The sequence below is a fragment of the Leopardus geoffroyi genome, chromosome B3 (genome assembly GCF_018350155.1).
Source record: "Leopardus geoffroyi isolate Oge1 chromosome B3, O.geoffroyi_Oge1_pat1.0, whole genome shotgun sequence".
Taxonomy (NCBI): Eukaryota; Metazoa; Chordata; class Mammalia; order Carnivora; family Felidae; genus Leopardus; species Leopardus geoffroyi.
The window spans coordinates 41496962-41513078 of NC_059337.1; the positions used below are offsets into that span (position 1 = coordinate 41496962).

Genomic DNA, 16117 nt, shown 5'->3' on the forward strand with positions numbered 1-16117 from the left:
TTCTGTTTGTACTAGAGAGTAGCCCTTTGGACCTATCTCACTTCTAAAACGTGCAAGGCAGGGGCACCTGGGTGGTTCAGTTGGTTAAGCTTCCAACTCTTGATTTCAGCTCAGGTGATAATCTCATGGTTTGTGGGTTCAAGCCCTGCTTTGGGCTCTATGCTGACAGTGCAGAGCGTGCTTGGGATCCTCTTTCTGTGCCCCTCCACCTCTCGTGTTCTTTGTCTCTGTCTCTGTCTCTCTGTCTCTCCCTCCCTCACCAAATAAATTAACTTAAAAAAATTAAAACGTGCAAGATGCAACAATGCAAACGTGAAATTAGACACCACGTAACAGAACCATTGGCCATCAAAAAGAAGAGCCTGTTTATATAGAACCAACATGTGCAATTCATGAATTTTAGGAGCTAAAAATGAAAATTACATAAAGCTAAATTTAAAAATTAAAACACTCATTAAAAAGCAGAAATTAGGATTTTTCTATCTCTGAGGGATAATTGGACTTACAGTTGTAATTTCTGCCAGTTTGAAGAATAGGAAATTCACTTAGAAGGGTGTCAAAAAATATGAGCTCAGTTTCAGAGGAGCCAAGGAGAACCACGTTGTTATTTTATTATTTTCTCAAGCTAAACCTATGAGAGAGTTGTCCTTCCCTCTTGCCCAGTTTTTTACTGAAATATAAAATTTCCAAGAATGAATTATAAATCTTGAATCTATAAGTTTGTTTTAATTTCAATATATGCTAAAAATCAAAATGAATTGCAGGATGGATATAGGAAATCAGCCGGAGCCAAATGTGTTTATCAGCTGCGGGGACACATCACCCCTGTCCGGACTGTTGCCTTTAGTTCTGATGGGTTGGCCCTCGTGTCTGGTGGACTAGGTGGGCTCATGAACATTTGGTCTTTAAGGGTAAGAGTACAGATGTTATTTTTATCTTAAGAAATGTTTATGCATTAACTTAGATATGGTAAAAATTAACCCAACCATCCCTAGGAATATTTTGTGTACTAATACTTTGGGTACTGAAGAAACTCCTTTCAGAATTCTCCACTCTTTAATTTTTCTTATTGATATATTTTTAAAGTCATCTAGAAAAGGCCCCAGAAAATTGGGTAGTACCTATGTAATTAGACATTGCTAAATTTCACTGGAGTATATAGATTTTTTTCTAAAATGTTTTTGTGAATGTGAAGTGTATAAATTTAAAATGTCTGGCACAAAAACAGACACTCAGATCATTGGAACAGAATAGAGAACCCAGAAATGGACCCACAAATGTATGCCCAACTCATCTTTGACAAAGCGGGAAAGAATATCCAATAGAATAAAGATAGTCTCTTCAGCAAGTGGTGCTGGGAAAACTGGACCACTTTCTTATACCATACACAAAAAGAAACTCAAAATTGATGAAAGACCTAAATGGAAGATGGGAAGCCATCAAAATCTTCGAGGAGAAAGTAGGCAAAAACCTCTTTGACCTCAGCTGCAGCAACTTCTTACTCAACACATCTCCAGAGGCAAGGGAAACAAAAGCAAAAATGAAGTTTTTGGGACCTCATCAAAATAAAAAGCTGCTGGACAGCGAAGGAAACAATCAGCAAAACTAAAAGGCAACCGACGGAATGGGAGAAGATATTTGCAAATGATGTATCAGATAAAGGGTTGGTATCCAAAATCTTTAAAGAACTTACCAAACTCAACACCCAAGAAACAAATATTCCAGTGAAGAAATGGGCAAAAGTCATGAATAATCACTTCTCCAAAGAAGACATCCAGGGGCGCCTAGGTAGCTCGATTGGGGGATCGACTTTGGCTCAGATCATGGTCTCACAGTTTGTGAGTTTGAGCCCTGCATCGGGCTCTGTGCTGACAGCTCAGAGCCTGGAGCCTATTTAAGATTCTGTGTCTCCCCCTCTCTCTGCCCCTCTCCTGTTCATTCTCTGTGTCTCTCTGTCTCTCAATAATAAATAAACGTTAAAAAAAAGAATTCAAAGAAGACATCCAGATGGCCAACCAACATACGAAAAAATGTTCCACATCAGTCATCATCAGGGAAATACAAATCGAAACCACAAGGAGATACCAGCTCACACCTGTCAGAATGGCTAACATTAACAACTCAGGCAACAACAGATGTTGGCGAGGATGCGGAGAAAGAGGATCTCTTTTGTATTGCTAGTGGGAATGCAAACTGGTGCAGCCATTTTGGAAAACAGTATGGAGGTTCCTCAAAAAATTAAAAATAGAACTTCCCTACAACCCAGCAATTGCACTACTAGGTATTTATCTAAGGGATACAGTTGTGCTGTTTCGAAGGGACACATGCACCCCCATGTTTATAGCAGCACTATCGACAATAGCCAAAGTATGGAAAGAGCCCAAATGTCCATCGATGGATGAATGGATAAAGAGGATGTGGTGTATATATATACACAATGGAGTATTACTCGGCAATCAAAAAAAGTGAAATCTTGCCATTTGCAACTATGTGGATACAACTTAGAGGGTATTACGCTGAGTGAAATTAGAGAAAGACAAATATCATATGACTTCACTCATATGAGGACTTTAAGACACAGAACAAATGAACACAATGGAAGAGAAGCAAAAATAACATAAAAACAGGGAGCTGGAGAAAACATAAGAGACTCTTAAATATGGAGAACAAACGGAGGGTTACTAGAGGGGTTGTTGGAGGGGGGATGGGCTAAATGGGTAAGGGGCATTAAGGAGTCCTGAACTCCTGAAATCATTGTTGCACTATATGCTAACTTGGATGTAAATTTAAAAAATAAAATAAAATGAAAAAAAATGTAAATAATGAGTAAGGTTAAGTAATGTGTACTGATATAACTACTTCTCATTTTAGGATGGCTCTGTCTTGCAAACTGTAGTGATAGGCTCTGGAGCTATTCAGACCACAGTATGGATTCCAGATGTCGGGGTAGCTGCTTGCTCAAATAGATCGAAGGTACTTTTACAATTCTCTAAAATCATAGGGGATAAGTCTATAAGGTACCTTAGAAATCATAGTCTAAGTAGCCTGCTTTACAGGGGAGAAAACTCATATCCAGAGGGATTATTATTTGCCTAAGATAATACAACTATTTTGTGACAGAAGGAAAACTAGAACCCAGGCCTCCTGATTTATAATCTAGTACTCTTCTTACCATACCCTAGATTTTGGCGAAATGCCTAATCATCAAATGACTTAAGTTCCATTGGAAGTTATAAAGTGGATTTTTACTTTCTGCCATGACTTTTGAGATAACAGTAAATTGTCTCAAAAGAATTTTCTTTAAAAAGTAGGATCACAGGACCACCCCAAAGACCTTTAACTCGAGTGTACAAAATGTATCTTGACTTTCAAATTTAATATTCTAGTTAAAAAAATACTTACTGCATACACACACGCACACACACAAATATGTATACGTGTATACATACTAGCCCCCTTCTGTGAAGTAAGTCAGAGATGACATTATCTCCTGCAGTCTTGCTCTTCATACCCTTAATGAATAGAGCCAATGTGCTGCTTTGGTTTATATTTTATGTAGGTAAAAGATACTAAAATTGAGCTCTAAACCTGTATAAACAGTAAAATACAGACTCAGAGTCAAGGCAGTAGTGGCCTTCATAGATAAATCATAGAGCCACAGTTAAAGCCGAACTGCTTGTCCTGTAGATGTGTCCCTCAGCAGACAGAGTACTCCTTCCTATAGTACCCCTGTGGTCATGTCAGACTTTGGAAGTATACTGGGTACCTTTTCCTGCAAGTCCTATGAAACAGCAAAGAATTAATGTTGTCTCTTTAAGGAGCATCAGCAAAGCCAAGGTAGCTCACAAATTTTATGGTTCTTATTCACTGGTTTTTACTTAGCAAAATTTAGTATGTTTTGAAGTCGATAAGCATTAAAGGTACAGCATAAAATGTCCAAAAAGCAAACGTGTTTAATGGAATAACTGGAAGGATTTCAGATATGAATGGTAATAGAATGATCTCTCTTTTATCTTTTATTTAAATAACTATGTGGCATGATTTGTTTTCCAACAGGATGTTTTGGTCGTGAATTGTACAGCAGAATGGGCTGCCGCCAATCATGTTTTAGCAACCTGTAGGACAGCACTGAAACAGCAGGGTGTTCTGGGATTAAATATGGCTCCCTGCATGAGAGCATTTCTGGAGCGGCTACCCATGATGCTTCAGGAGCAGTATGCCTATGAAAAGGTAACCGATTACACTCACTGCTGCAGATCTGCACATGACTGCTGCTCCAGCATTTGAATTGCATAGCAATTAAGAGCATAAGGTCTAAGGAAAATAAGTGGGGCTGTTTGGTAGAATCAAATAAAGTTAAGTCATGTCTAGAACAGTTGTTGAGTAATCCTCAGCCTGCTTTTACTTTTAGTGGGAGTAAAATTTTAAAATAACCCTCAAATTTGTATAGTGTTGGTATAATTTCTTTTCAGATTACTTATTCACTCCAAAACTTCTTAAAATACCTGTACCTTCAGAGTATCATCTTTTGTGACCCATAAATCTATTTTTGTGTGGTTTTGCCATCCTGAAGTTGAGAGATGGGGGTGGATATGGATGTTGGAGTAAACGTTCTGTGTATCAGATGAATCCATGTGGAAAGTTAAGTAGAAGAGCTAAGGCTGAAGTGAGTAGGGTCCTTAAAATACTAGAATGAGGAATAATGGAATTTGGAGCTGTAGCCCAGGCTGTGATACTGTGTAGTCTGTCCTCCAGACCTCAGTAGTCACTGTGTGCTGCCCCTAGGCAGAGCTCTTTGGTGTTATTTCCTTCTTTTTCAGCCACGCTATATTAATACAGTCAACTGTTACTGTGCCCGGTTAACTTCACTGATGCATTTGCCTAGGTTCTCTTTTCTGAATTACTCGGAGTCTCACAGAATTGCTCTGCCACAGTTAGGGAGGGCCACAGAAGAGCAATCTCCTTTGATGGCTACCAGGATTCTCTTGTAAAGGAGGAAATGTGAGAAGGGAGGAGGTTGCCTTGGTTTAGTTACTTGCTTTTTTACCTTTATTATCATTATCATTATTATTCATGAAAAACTATATAGTGAAAATATACTACTAAATGCAGTGTGATGTGCTGGATTAGATCCTGAAGCAGAAAAGGGCATTAGTAGAAAAACCAAATAAAGTTCTGTGGTTTAGTTAATATTGTAGCCAATATTAATTTCTTAGTTTTGATAAATGCACCATGCTTATGTGTTAACATTAGGGGAAGTTAAGTGAAGGATTTACAAGAATTCTTGTACTATCTCTTGTAACTCTCTGTATATTTAAAATTATTTCAAAGTAAAAATCTTAACAACTTTTTCTTGTTTTGTTTTATTTTTTAAAGTTTTATTTATAGTTGAATATACAGAGTAATATTAGTTTCAGGTGTAAAAGAATAGTAAACTTAAAAAATACAATTACAGATTTTCAGAATACAGCAGGTTAATTCTTTTGAAAGAGGACATGTGTGAGCCGGGGAGGGGCAGAGGGAGAGAGAAAAATCTTAAACAGGCTCCACGGCCAGTGTGGAGCCTAATGCTGGGCTCAATCTCACAACCATGAGATCATCACCTGAGCCAAAATCAAGAATCAGACACTTAACGAACGGGCTGAGCCATCCAGGTGCCTGGTAGGTTAATTTATAATATTTGGTACAGACTCTTCAACTTAACATTCTTGTATTTCCTCTTAGCCTCATGTGGTTTGTGGCGATCAGCTTGTTCATAGCCCCTACATGCAATGTCTGGCTTCCCTCGCTGTGGGACTGCATTTGGATCAGCTGTTATGTAACCCTCCAGTGCCACCACACCACCAGAACTGCCTCCCTGACCCAGCATCCTGGAATCCAAATGAGTGGGCCTGGTTAGAATGTTTCTCAACCACCATAAAAGCTGCTGAAGCCCTGACCAACGGAGCGCAATTTCCAGAATCTTTTACCGTTCCTGATCTAGAGCCTGTTCCAGAGGATGAGCTTACATTCCTAATGGTAAGCCTAAAATTAGCTGCTGTTATATGCAGCTGAGATTGTATCATGGATGTTTAGCAAGTAGCAGACCTTCAGGATTTCCTAGCTTGGATAGCTAGAAGCATGCCCTTAGATAAACTTAAAATGTTTTGCTTTCAGATAGTCATTTTCAGTCTTATGGCAGCCCTCTATGGTGACAAAGATTGTTTATAGGAGAACTGTGAAGCACCTGTAAACTTGTTGGCTTTCAACGACATAGTCCCATATTTTCTCACTTTTTCTCCTTAGGTGCCACGTTTAGTACCTCATTTATACATATTTTAGCATCTTTTCCTGGGTCATCTTGTGAGATTTATTCCACATAAAGACTCTGAATTATTTGACACTCTAATCATGTTTTAATCTCCATAAAGTAAGAATATAGAAGAGCATTCCAGTTGTTATTTCTTATTCTAATTGAGAGTGTCTAGATATAGAAACTGTGATGTAGATAAAATGCCTATGTAGATAGTGCAGGCCAGCGCTTGATCTAACAATATATTTGCTTAATTAAGATTTGTACATACAGGGGGCACCTGGGTCAGTTAAGTCAGTTAAGCATCCGACTTCGGCTCAGGTCATGAACTCGTGGTTTGTGAGTTCGAGCCCTGCATCAGGCTCTGTGCTGATAGCTCACAGCCTGGAGCCTGCTTCGGATTCTGTGTCTCCCTCTCTCTCTCTGCCCCTCCCCTGCTCATGCTCTGTTTCTCTCTGTCCCTCAAAAATAAATAAATGTTAAAAAAAATGTATATATATTTGTACATACAAACATTTGAACACATAAATATACAGTATAAAACAGAAATACGAATTGAGGGAAATTATCGAAGTATAGGTCATATATTTATAGATATAAAATATAATTTTAATTTAAGAAGAGTCCTTCTGAGCCCATTTGCCCCAAATTTGTCATTTTGTAGATGAGGAAATTGAAGTCTGGAAAGATGAAGTGACCTGCTACTGCTGTACAGCTAGTTCGTGGGGGTGGTGACTCTTGTACCTGTTGGTGCTCAGAAAACATAAATGGTTAACTTTGAATCACCATTGTATTAGTGACAGTGATAGTGGATAGTAAAATTGTTTATGATAAAGGAGAATATTAACATGCATAGTCAAATTTGGTGTGATTGTAAAACTGCTCTTAATTTCTTACAGTATTACTGAGTTCTTTTATGGAAAGAAGACTTAGTTAAGCAAAGATACATTTTGATTAAGCAAGATTCATCTTGGTGTTTATTGTGTCTTACAGGATAACAGTAAATGGATTAATGGCATGGATGAACAAATTATGTCTTGGGCAACATCCAGACCTGAGGTCAGTAAAGATAACTAAATGGTGGTTCTCAGTAAATCTTCTGATTTTAAGTGTGTGTTTGTCACCTGATGTCTCTCTTAGAGGCTGGCACATACTTGAATGAATGAATGAATGAATCTAATTTTGAGATGATTGTGGTTTTCCAGGACTGGCACTTGGGAGGTAAATGTGATGTCTACCTGTGGGGTGCTGGCAGGCATGGACAGCTTGCAGAAGCTGGAAGAAATGTTATGGTACCTGCAGCAGCTCCCTCATTCTCACAGGCCCAACAGGTAACTACTGGGTAAAGAAATGGAGAAGAAACTTGGGAACTAACAATTCTGATTCCCTTGCTGTTAAAAAAAATTTTTCCATTGTGTAATCTGTGGTGAGGAATAACTGAACAAAGTCATGTATAGCCTCCAAATAAAAGATTTCTAGGGTTTTTGTTAATTTTCTAAGTTTTTCTTGCTTTCAAGTGCATCAGCATTAGACCTGCCTAGTACATATTTACATAAGTTAACATGCTCCTAATTATTGATTCTGTTTGAGGGCCGTTAACTTACAGGGATTTTTAGCTAGATTTCTTTAACACCCCTCTCCTCTTCTAATAATTGTGGTACTATATTCCCAAACCCTTTCTCAAGCCACTGCTTTCTTACCCATTCTTCTCTACCTTATTGAGTCCCAGGATGCGTTACTCTTTCTTGTGTATATCTCCTCAGGCTTCTGCTTCTTGATGATCTCTAGCCAGTCTTTAATATTTCCCCATCATCCTTTCCGCTGTCTGTTTTGTTAACATTATTATTTTAACACTGCACAGCTGGCTGAAATTCCTGTAGATCACATAGTTCTAAATGATTTTAAATAGTCCGATGAGCCTCCTACATCTCTTTAAGTAAGCAGTTTTGTAACAATCAAGGGTTTGTAGGAGCCCCATACTTATTTCAAGTCATCCCCTTTAGTGAAAGGATAAAATAATTAATAAAGGCATCCTAAGTATATGTAGAATCATTTTAAGTGTTAAGGCTGTATAATGAAGGATAATATAGTTCTGTGTTTCTTTACTAGGTCATATGTGGTCAGAATTGTACCTTTGTCATCCAGGCCAATGGCACAGTGTTGGCTTGTGGGGAAGGAAGTTATGGCAGATTGGGGCAAGGAAATTCAGATGACCTTCATGTGCTGACAGTTATTTCAGCCTTACAAGGTAAAATTATTCTCAATTAAAAGCTGGTCAGAAAATACGGACTAACCATAGGAATGTTTGCTTATGTTGGAACTCATCTCAAACCTTTGCTGGATAAAGTCATAATAGGATTTTCACTTACTTAGATTCTCATTTAGGATGTACAGCCTGATTTCCATATTTTAAGCTGTTATTTTGCAAGCTGTTTTTCATGGCAGTGCTAGGATTCAATGATATAAATAACTATTTTAAGAGCCATAAAGATTGTTGTAAACAAATTCTTATAAAATTACAAAACTGAAATTAGGCAACTATTAATAGCAATAATCATGCATGTGTTTCCTTAAGAGTAAAAATCAGTTTCTGTGGATACGTGCAAATGTACGAAAGACTTTTACAGAGTTCTCAGAGTGCTGTCAAAGACTGTCAGAGTTCTCGGACTTGGAAAAAGTATATCCCTGGAGAAAAACCACTGCAGGAGCCCCTGGCTTGTTCCTTAAGTCAACTTTTACTGACTCCAAAGCCTACAAGAGAGCAAAGAGGGTTTTTGTATTAAAAGCATTCAAGTAATAATGAGTTGAGAACCAATTCCGAAACAGTTCTAAGTTCTCTTCCTTGAGATCTAAGTGTGAAGAGCACAGCAGTGGGGACGGGAAGGTGGGACTCCTGGCCGGAACTACCATGTCCTGCCTCTAGGACCTTGCACAAGCTATACTAGACCTCTTTGTGACTTGGTTTACCCATTTGTAAAAGTGGTGATGATAATATCTGCCTTGTAGGTTTTATGTGAAAATAGAGAAGAGATAATCCAGGTAAAGCATTTATAGGAGTGGCTAGAACATAGTCCTTAATGACTAACTGTTTCCGTCACCCTCCTTTCCTTCCTGGTCATCATTATTTTATGGGACTGCTCTCAATTTACTAAGTTATGGCTACAAATGTAATTTAAAATTAAAGACATTGTTTTTACTAATGTAGTGCAGTTTTGGTGTTTTTCCATTCTAAGAGTATTCTGTAGCAGCTGCAACTAAAGAATTTTAACATCCAGTGATTCTTGTTGGGTTTCTTTCTGCTCTGTTCCAGGATTTGTGGTGACTCAGCTGGTGACATCTTGTGGTTCTGATGGTCACTCAATGGCCCTGACTGAAAGTGGTGAGGTCTTTAGCTGGGGAGATGGCGATTATGGCAAACTCGGCCATGGGAACAGCGACAGGCAGCGGCGCCCCAGGCAGATCGAGGCCTTACAAGGAGAAGAAGTGGTGCAGGTCAGGCAGGACATGGATAAGTTTGCCTTTGAATGAAAATATACTAGTTGTTGAGTAGGGTTCTCAAATTCATGTAACAGGAGATAATGGTAAAAATACATTATACAATCATTACAAGAGATCCACTGTTTCTGGTTGTTCATTCTTGACTTTGTCAGAAGTTTGAATGGGCTTTGGTGTTAGAATGGAGTCCTTTTTCCTGAACCAGCTGGTTGGCCCAGGCTGGGGCACTCTAGGTCCTTGGGAAGAAAAACAGTGGGATTTAGCTTCTGCCCCATAGTTCTGGACACAGTATTAGTTTGAATGAAAAGCTTTCCATTTACCATTATTGTTACCAAGGCTGAGTTGTACACATATTCTGGAAAGTCAATTAGTGATTAATGTAAAATTGCCTAGCACTTTAGCGTTCACAAAGCATTTCCACATTTACTATTACACGTGGTCTAGGTCATCTGTACACAGCTACAGGATAGCAACAGTTCTTCCAACGTAGGCTCTTCAGCTTGGTCTTCCTGAGGATGATGAGGCGATAAGATTTGAAGGAGCAGGAGGGCCACTTGGGCAGGTCGGACATACTGGTCTTGAAGACCCAGAGTTGTCAGTGAAGTTTATTACTATACTATTACCCGAAAATGACGGAGTTCTTTATTTCTTAGTATACTCTCTTCTTAATTTTTTTTTTCTTCTTGGTTCTGTCTGTAGATGTCTTGTGGCTTCAAGCACTCAGCAGTGGTAACTTCAGACGGCAAACTGTTCACTTTTGGGAATGGTGACTACGGTCGTCTGGGTCTTGGAAACACCTCTAACAAAAAACTACCAGAGAGAGTGACTGCACTGGAGGGATATCAGATTGGACAGGCAAGGAATAAATCCATAATATGTTTCATGGTCGTAGATTTGTATTTCCTCTGTGTGCACTGAGACTCTGTTCTTTCAGGAAGACTAGAATCACCAGTTCTACTTAACCTCATGTACATTTTGTTTGGCGTACTTGATCATTTGTCATGATTTTTTTTCCCAATGTGAAAATTAACATTTTAAGGCAAACAATGTGACCAACATATAGAAGCCTTAATTCAGGATATGAATGTTTTAAAACTCCCTCTGTAATACAACTTGATATAAAACCTTTAAACAATACAGATTTTTGTCATTGCTGTCTGCTAGTTTTGAAGTAGATGGCTGAAGTGCAGCATCATGGGTAGCTACTGCTCTTAAGCAATATTGTCCCTGTCCTGTATACATTGAGACTATCTCTGAACAAGGAGATATTTTTATCTTTTCCTGTATCATTCCTCAGACGTGTAAATGTTTTTAGTCATATGTACCTTTTCCTCTTTTATGCTCTCTGATTCTGAGTTAGCCACAGGTATTTAAAGGATTTTGCCTTGAAAGAAAAAGTTATTTTTTTCTTTGTGGACATTAGGAATTTTTTCTTACACATTTTGGTTAACATATGCAGAAAGTCCTGAAATTAATAAAAATACAAATATATATAGCTGAAGTCTCGGAAGCGGGTATGTGGTTTAGGTGCTATGCGTTTGTCTTACTGAGTACCCTGTTATTTCTCCAGGTGGCCTGTGGTTTAAACCACACTTTGGCAGTATCAGCAGACGGCTCCATGGTGTGGGCTTTTGGAGATGGGGACTATGGAAAACTAGGCTTAGGAAATTCCACTGCAAAATCTTCCCCTCAGGTCAGTATTGTCTTTGTGTCAGTGCCTCTTTTTACTTGGAAAATCATTTACCTTTAACATTTTAGTAAATTCATAATGAAATTTGGAAACTTCTATTACTTACTCTTAAATGTCCAGCATTTTGGATCTTGGTTTTAAATAAGCCATTAATTGCTAAAATGAATGTAAAAATTCTGCATGGAGAAGCCTGTGTCTCCATACACAGGCTGAACAATATAGGACTGTCTCCCATGTAGAGAAGAAATAGTTATAAACATGTCTCCAAGGTGTCTTATGGAGGGAACCATGAACAATCTTTTGTAACCTTATGCTTGCAGCTGCCATTTTAGCTTATTATTATCACTGAATTATAGAGGTATATGCCTCCTTTTAAAAAATAATAAAAAGGAAATGCAGAAAATAATAAATTAGAAGCTACTGTGTTACAGGTTTCTTGGCTCTGCAGAAGACCTTCTGTGCAATTCTTTTAGTGGGTTTTCCTAACACGTTTAACAAGCAGCATGATTTACGAATATTTAATATGTATCTTCAACTCCAGATGCCCTATCATATATAGTCTGTAACATCTTGATATCTAGACTGCTGAATATTCCGCTAGGGATGTGGAAAGCCAGGAAACCATCTCTGGGGTGCATATAAAGCAGTTATTATCACCTCTGAAAGTAGAAAAAGCCTAACTGGGAGCAGCCCGTGGACATGGTCTTGCAGTATTATTTAAAAGGCCACAGGATTCTCTTTGGTCTCTGTTGCCTAGAGAAATGCTTTCACTTACCTGGGGTCCTAGGGATTTTAGTCAAATGCCCCTGTCCCCAACACTCCCTCCCACAGATTCAATTTAGGAGTGTGAATTTGGGTGGAGACAGGTAGGTGACAATTAGTATTTTTATTAGTAGACAATGCTTGTTTATACAGGCCAGTAGGCAAATTCAAAAGTGTTCTTATTTTCTTTTTAAAGTATGTGCTTTACGCTTATATTTTTCAGAAAGTTGATGTCCTTTGTGGAATTGGAATAAAAAAGGTTGCTTGTGGAACTCAGTTTTCTGTTGCATTAACCAAAGATGGTCATGTGTATACCTTTGGTCAAGGTGAGGCATTTTCCAGGCAATACTTTACTTGTCTTGTGTACACATGTATTACAGAAACATTTGCCTTCCAGTTTTACAGAAAGTGCTCTAAATTGAGTTGTGTTTTGTTCTGGGTGATGAATGGCCACTGTGACCTTCACTCACTAGCTACTTTTCTGCTCCTTTTTCATGAAATTTGTCATAAGGACAAACTCTTCTCCCCATTAATAGTCTGTCATACCAGAGCCTTTGATCCTGCTAGAAGAGTTCCTGCCAAAGCCCTTCCCATCCTCCTTTCTTCTCCCTCCACTGTTCTGCCATAAACACTTCTTGACCAACAGAGCTCCTCTGGATCCTGTCTGATTCCCCAGCCCTCTCAGGGACTGGGGATTCAGGTCTTAGGAATTCACAGGCATTCAGGGTTCAGATCTTGAGTGGTTCGTAGTCGAGTCATCCACTGTGGGATTCCCTGGCAGTATATTCACCTTCTTAAATCGAACTTCTTAGCAAGTTGTAGTGACTGAGGAAGGTGTAAGGCAAATGTGAGGAAGAGGAAGAGGAAGGAATAAGTCGTGAATGAGGTTTCTAATCTTGGAAGAACTCTAATGCCACTAACTGAGGACAGGAAGCTGGTTTGGAAGTAGGTAAGAACTTAGTTAAGGTCATACTGAATTGGAGCCATATACTCTAGGTATATGTATGGAGATGTCTAGCAAGTTATTGGGGATTTGGATCTGGAACTCCAGAGAAATTGGATATGGAGATGTAGGTTTGCATAATGCACAATAATAGTACTTAGAACCATGTTAACAGGCTCAGGAAGCCCACGGAGAGTATAGGATAAAAAGACTTGGATAGAACTCTAGGGCAGGTGAGCACAGAAAGAGGACTGGGGAGAGTTGGCTTTGAAAGGGGTGAAAGAGAGGTAGCCAGTGAGCCAGGGTAGTGAGAAGTCTCTGCAGGGTGGGAGGGGGCTGAGGCCAGGTCATCAGAAGGTTATGTGGAGCTCCAGGGGCTGGAGCCTGAGAAGAGGCTGCTGAGAAGAGGCAGTTAGGAGCTGCTCATGGCTTTTGACAGTACAGTCTCAGTGTAGTGGTGAGAGTGGAAGGTAGGCTGCAGGAGGTGGCCAAACCAAACAGTTCTAGAGGCCATGGGTTAACAGGGGCTGGCCTGCACTTTCTAGAAGTTTGGCAGCAGAGGGAAAGGGAGAAGTTGGCTGGCAGTTTGAGGACAAGGCAAGTTGAGCAACGTCTTTTCTTAGAGTACAAGAACTGTAGGGCCTTTCTTAACTACCTGCCAATCCTCTCAAATAGGAGGATACTGGAGGTGCCTTTTGGTTTGAAATAAGCTGCTAATTTTAGATTTATTTATTTTATGAATAAGGAGTCTGTGACATTTTGCAAAGAAACAGTTTCAAACTTCATCCGCTCAGAATCCAGTATACCTTACCAGAATAGCAGCTTTGGCTGTAAAGAGTTCTATATGTCATCGCCATTCCACCAGAAAAGTTAGAGAACTCATTAGAAAACATAAAGGACTGTTGTATGCCATCCATAAATTTCCTCTATTTCTTCAGATCGCTTGATAGGCTTGCCAGAGGGGCGTGCTCGCAATCATAACCGACCACAGCAGATCCCTGTGCTGGCTGGAGTGGTCATCGAAGATGTGGCGGTTGGAGCTGAGCACACTCTTGCTTTGGCATCAACTGGAGATGTGTATGCCTGGGGGAGCAATTCAGAAGGGCAGGTAAATATTTATCTTGCTTGCCTCATATTCTAGAAATCTGACAGTGTTCCTCGTTTGGTAAAGGGATAAGCTAGGAAACTCATAAGATCTACCACGATGCCTCACACATATCACTTTGACACGGACTGAATTATTTGTGAGTCCAGTTGTGTATGTGTCTCTCTTGATTGTGGCCAAGTAGGCATTACACCATGGTTTTAAAAAAAATCTGATGGTATAGCAAAGCAGTTAAGGGAATTAACTGAGTATGTGTGTGTATCTACACTCATTAAGTACCTGGCACATAGTAAGCAACACTTTAGGGGTATTTGCTATTGGCATCATCATGATTTTTACTATGGTAATGGGTGAGATTAGGTCCTAGGAGCATCAGTTAATCTGGAAAATGGAAAGAATGAACTCATACTTTTATGTTTAATAATATGACATAGTACTGTACATAGTATGGTATCCATAGTATATTTGTGTTTCTGCAGGAAGTCTTGTCATTCTTGTTCTACAGAGGAATACACTGAGCCTCTAAGAGCTTGAGAAAAGATTCAAGAAGTTGATGTATTCAGCCTACCTTATATATGGAGGAGACACAGATGTGGGTGGGAGATGTCTAGAATGCCTGCTGCTACGGTGGCTTTCAGCCCTGTGTGCAGAGCCACATTCCCTTCCTCCGTAAATCCTCTCTGGGTCTGTCTGCCCATAGAGCCAGAGGCCCTCAAGTTCAAGGTCTCCATTGTTCATCGGTGACTCTGTGGTCACCTCATCACTATGTTAACAGATGAGGAAGCTGCTCATCATTGTGGTTTGCATGCACAGTGTCTTAATGAGAAGAGAGTTGATGCTGAAGACACCTTAGGGAGGTCACTGGCAGGGTCTTGACATGATTCTCTCTAATGATGTCAAGGTGCTTAGCTGCTGAAACACTGGGTGTCCAGTCACACCCTAGGAACAGAGACCTGGAGATGAGAATCTGCTTCTGTGTACGTTTTTATAGCTGTTTATTTATTGTTACCCAGGCATCCCATCTTAAAAGGAAATCAGTGTGTTTTAAATAAAAGCTGTGTAGATCATTCTGTTATTTTCTTAAACTTTTCATGAATTAATTTCCTCTCTAGAAGTGGAATCCAAGGATGTGTTCAGTCATTAAGACTCACTGCTAGATTTGGAATAGCCTTGTTGCAGCTTGGTTTTTAGGAGACAGTCTGAGCTGTGAGGACTATTCTGATAGAGAAAATCAGAATTAACTTCATTTTTTTGATGTTGGTTAGTACAGATATTTATTTGTATCTGCTACCACCTAAGGCAGATCTCATCATCTTGACTTCCTCTCTTCCTCTTTGTAATTGGCTCTGTATTTTTGTAATTTATTTCCAGCTTGGCTTAGGCCACACCAACCATGTTCGAGAACCAACCCTGGTAACAGTCCTGCAAGGGAAAAATGTCCGGCAGATCTCAGCTGGCCGCTGCCACAGTGCTGCATGGACAGCGCCACCTGTCCCACCAAGAGCACCCGGTGAGGGATGAACTACCCTTCTCCTGCAGCTTCTCTTTCAGCAGTGCCCAGCTGCTCTGTCTGCTTGCCATTTTCAGACTGCATCGAGGCATCATTCTGAAACCTCCAGGCCTCCCCACCCAGCCAAAGCAGTCTTTGTGCTGCCAGCACTGTAAATACTTTGATAGCAGGTGATTCTCCTGCAGACCTCACACAAAGCACTCCCTCTCTGCACCCCGCCAAAGAAAAAAACCTGTCACTTAGGCAAAAATGTACAATTTTAGAGCAGCAACTAAGTGTTTTTTCATATTTATATGAAAGAAGTGATGAATCATAGCATT

The 16117-nt window shown here is 39.6% G+C and overlaps 1 protein-coding gene across 17 annotated transcripts in view; it reads left to right on the plus strand.

The window, feature by feature from the left end:
* Window positions 1-16117, plus strand: part of HERC1 (HECT and RLD domain containing E3 ubiquitin protein ligase family member 1) — a 188239-nt gene that overhangs the window by 159522 nt on the left and 12600 nt on the right. For all 17 annotated transcript variants that reach the window (XM_045447946.1, XM_045447956.1, XM_045447949.1 and 14 more), the window contains exons 58-70: window positions 765-911; window positions 2872-2973; window positions 4057-4230; window positions 5725-6018; window positions 7286-7351; window positions 7498-7623; window positions 8402-8540; window positions 9603-9784; window positions 10487-10642; window positions 11358-11480; window positions 12463-12565; window positions 14121-14290; window positions 15659-15797. In XM_045447946.1, the coding sequence (XP_045303902.1) occupies window positions 765-911; window positions 2872-2973; window positions 4057-4230; window positions 5725-6018; window positions 7286-7351; window positions 7498-7623; window positions 8402-8540; window positions 9603-9784; window positions 10487-10642; window positions 11358-11480; window positions 12463-12565; window positions 14121-14290; window positions 15659-15797 (1921 nt within the window). The remainder of the gene's footprint in view (window positions 1-764; window positions 912-2871; window positions 2974-4056; window positions 4231-5724; window positions 6019-7285; window positions 7352-7497; window positions 7624-8401; window positions 8541-9602; window positions 9785-10486; window positions 10643-11357; window positions 11481-12462; window positions 12566-14120; window positions 14291-15658; window positions 15798-16117) is intronic.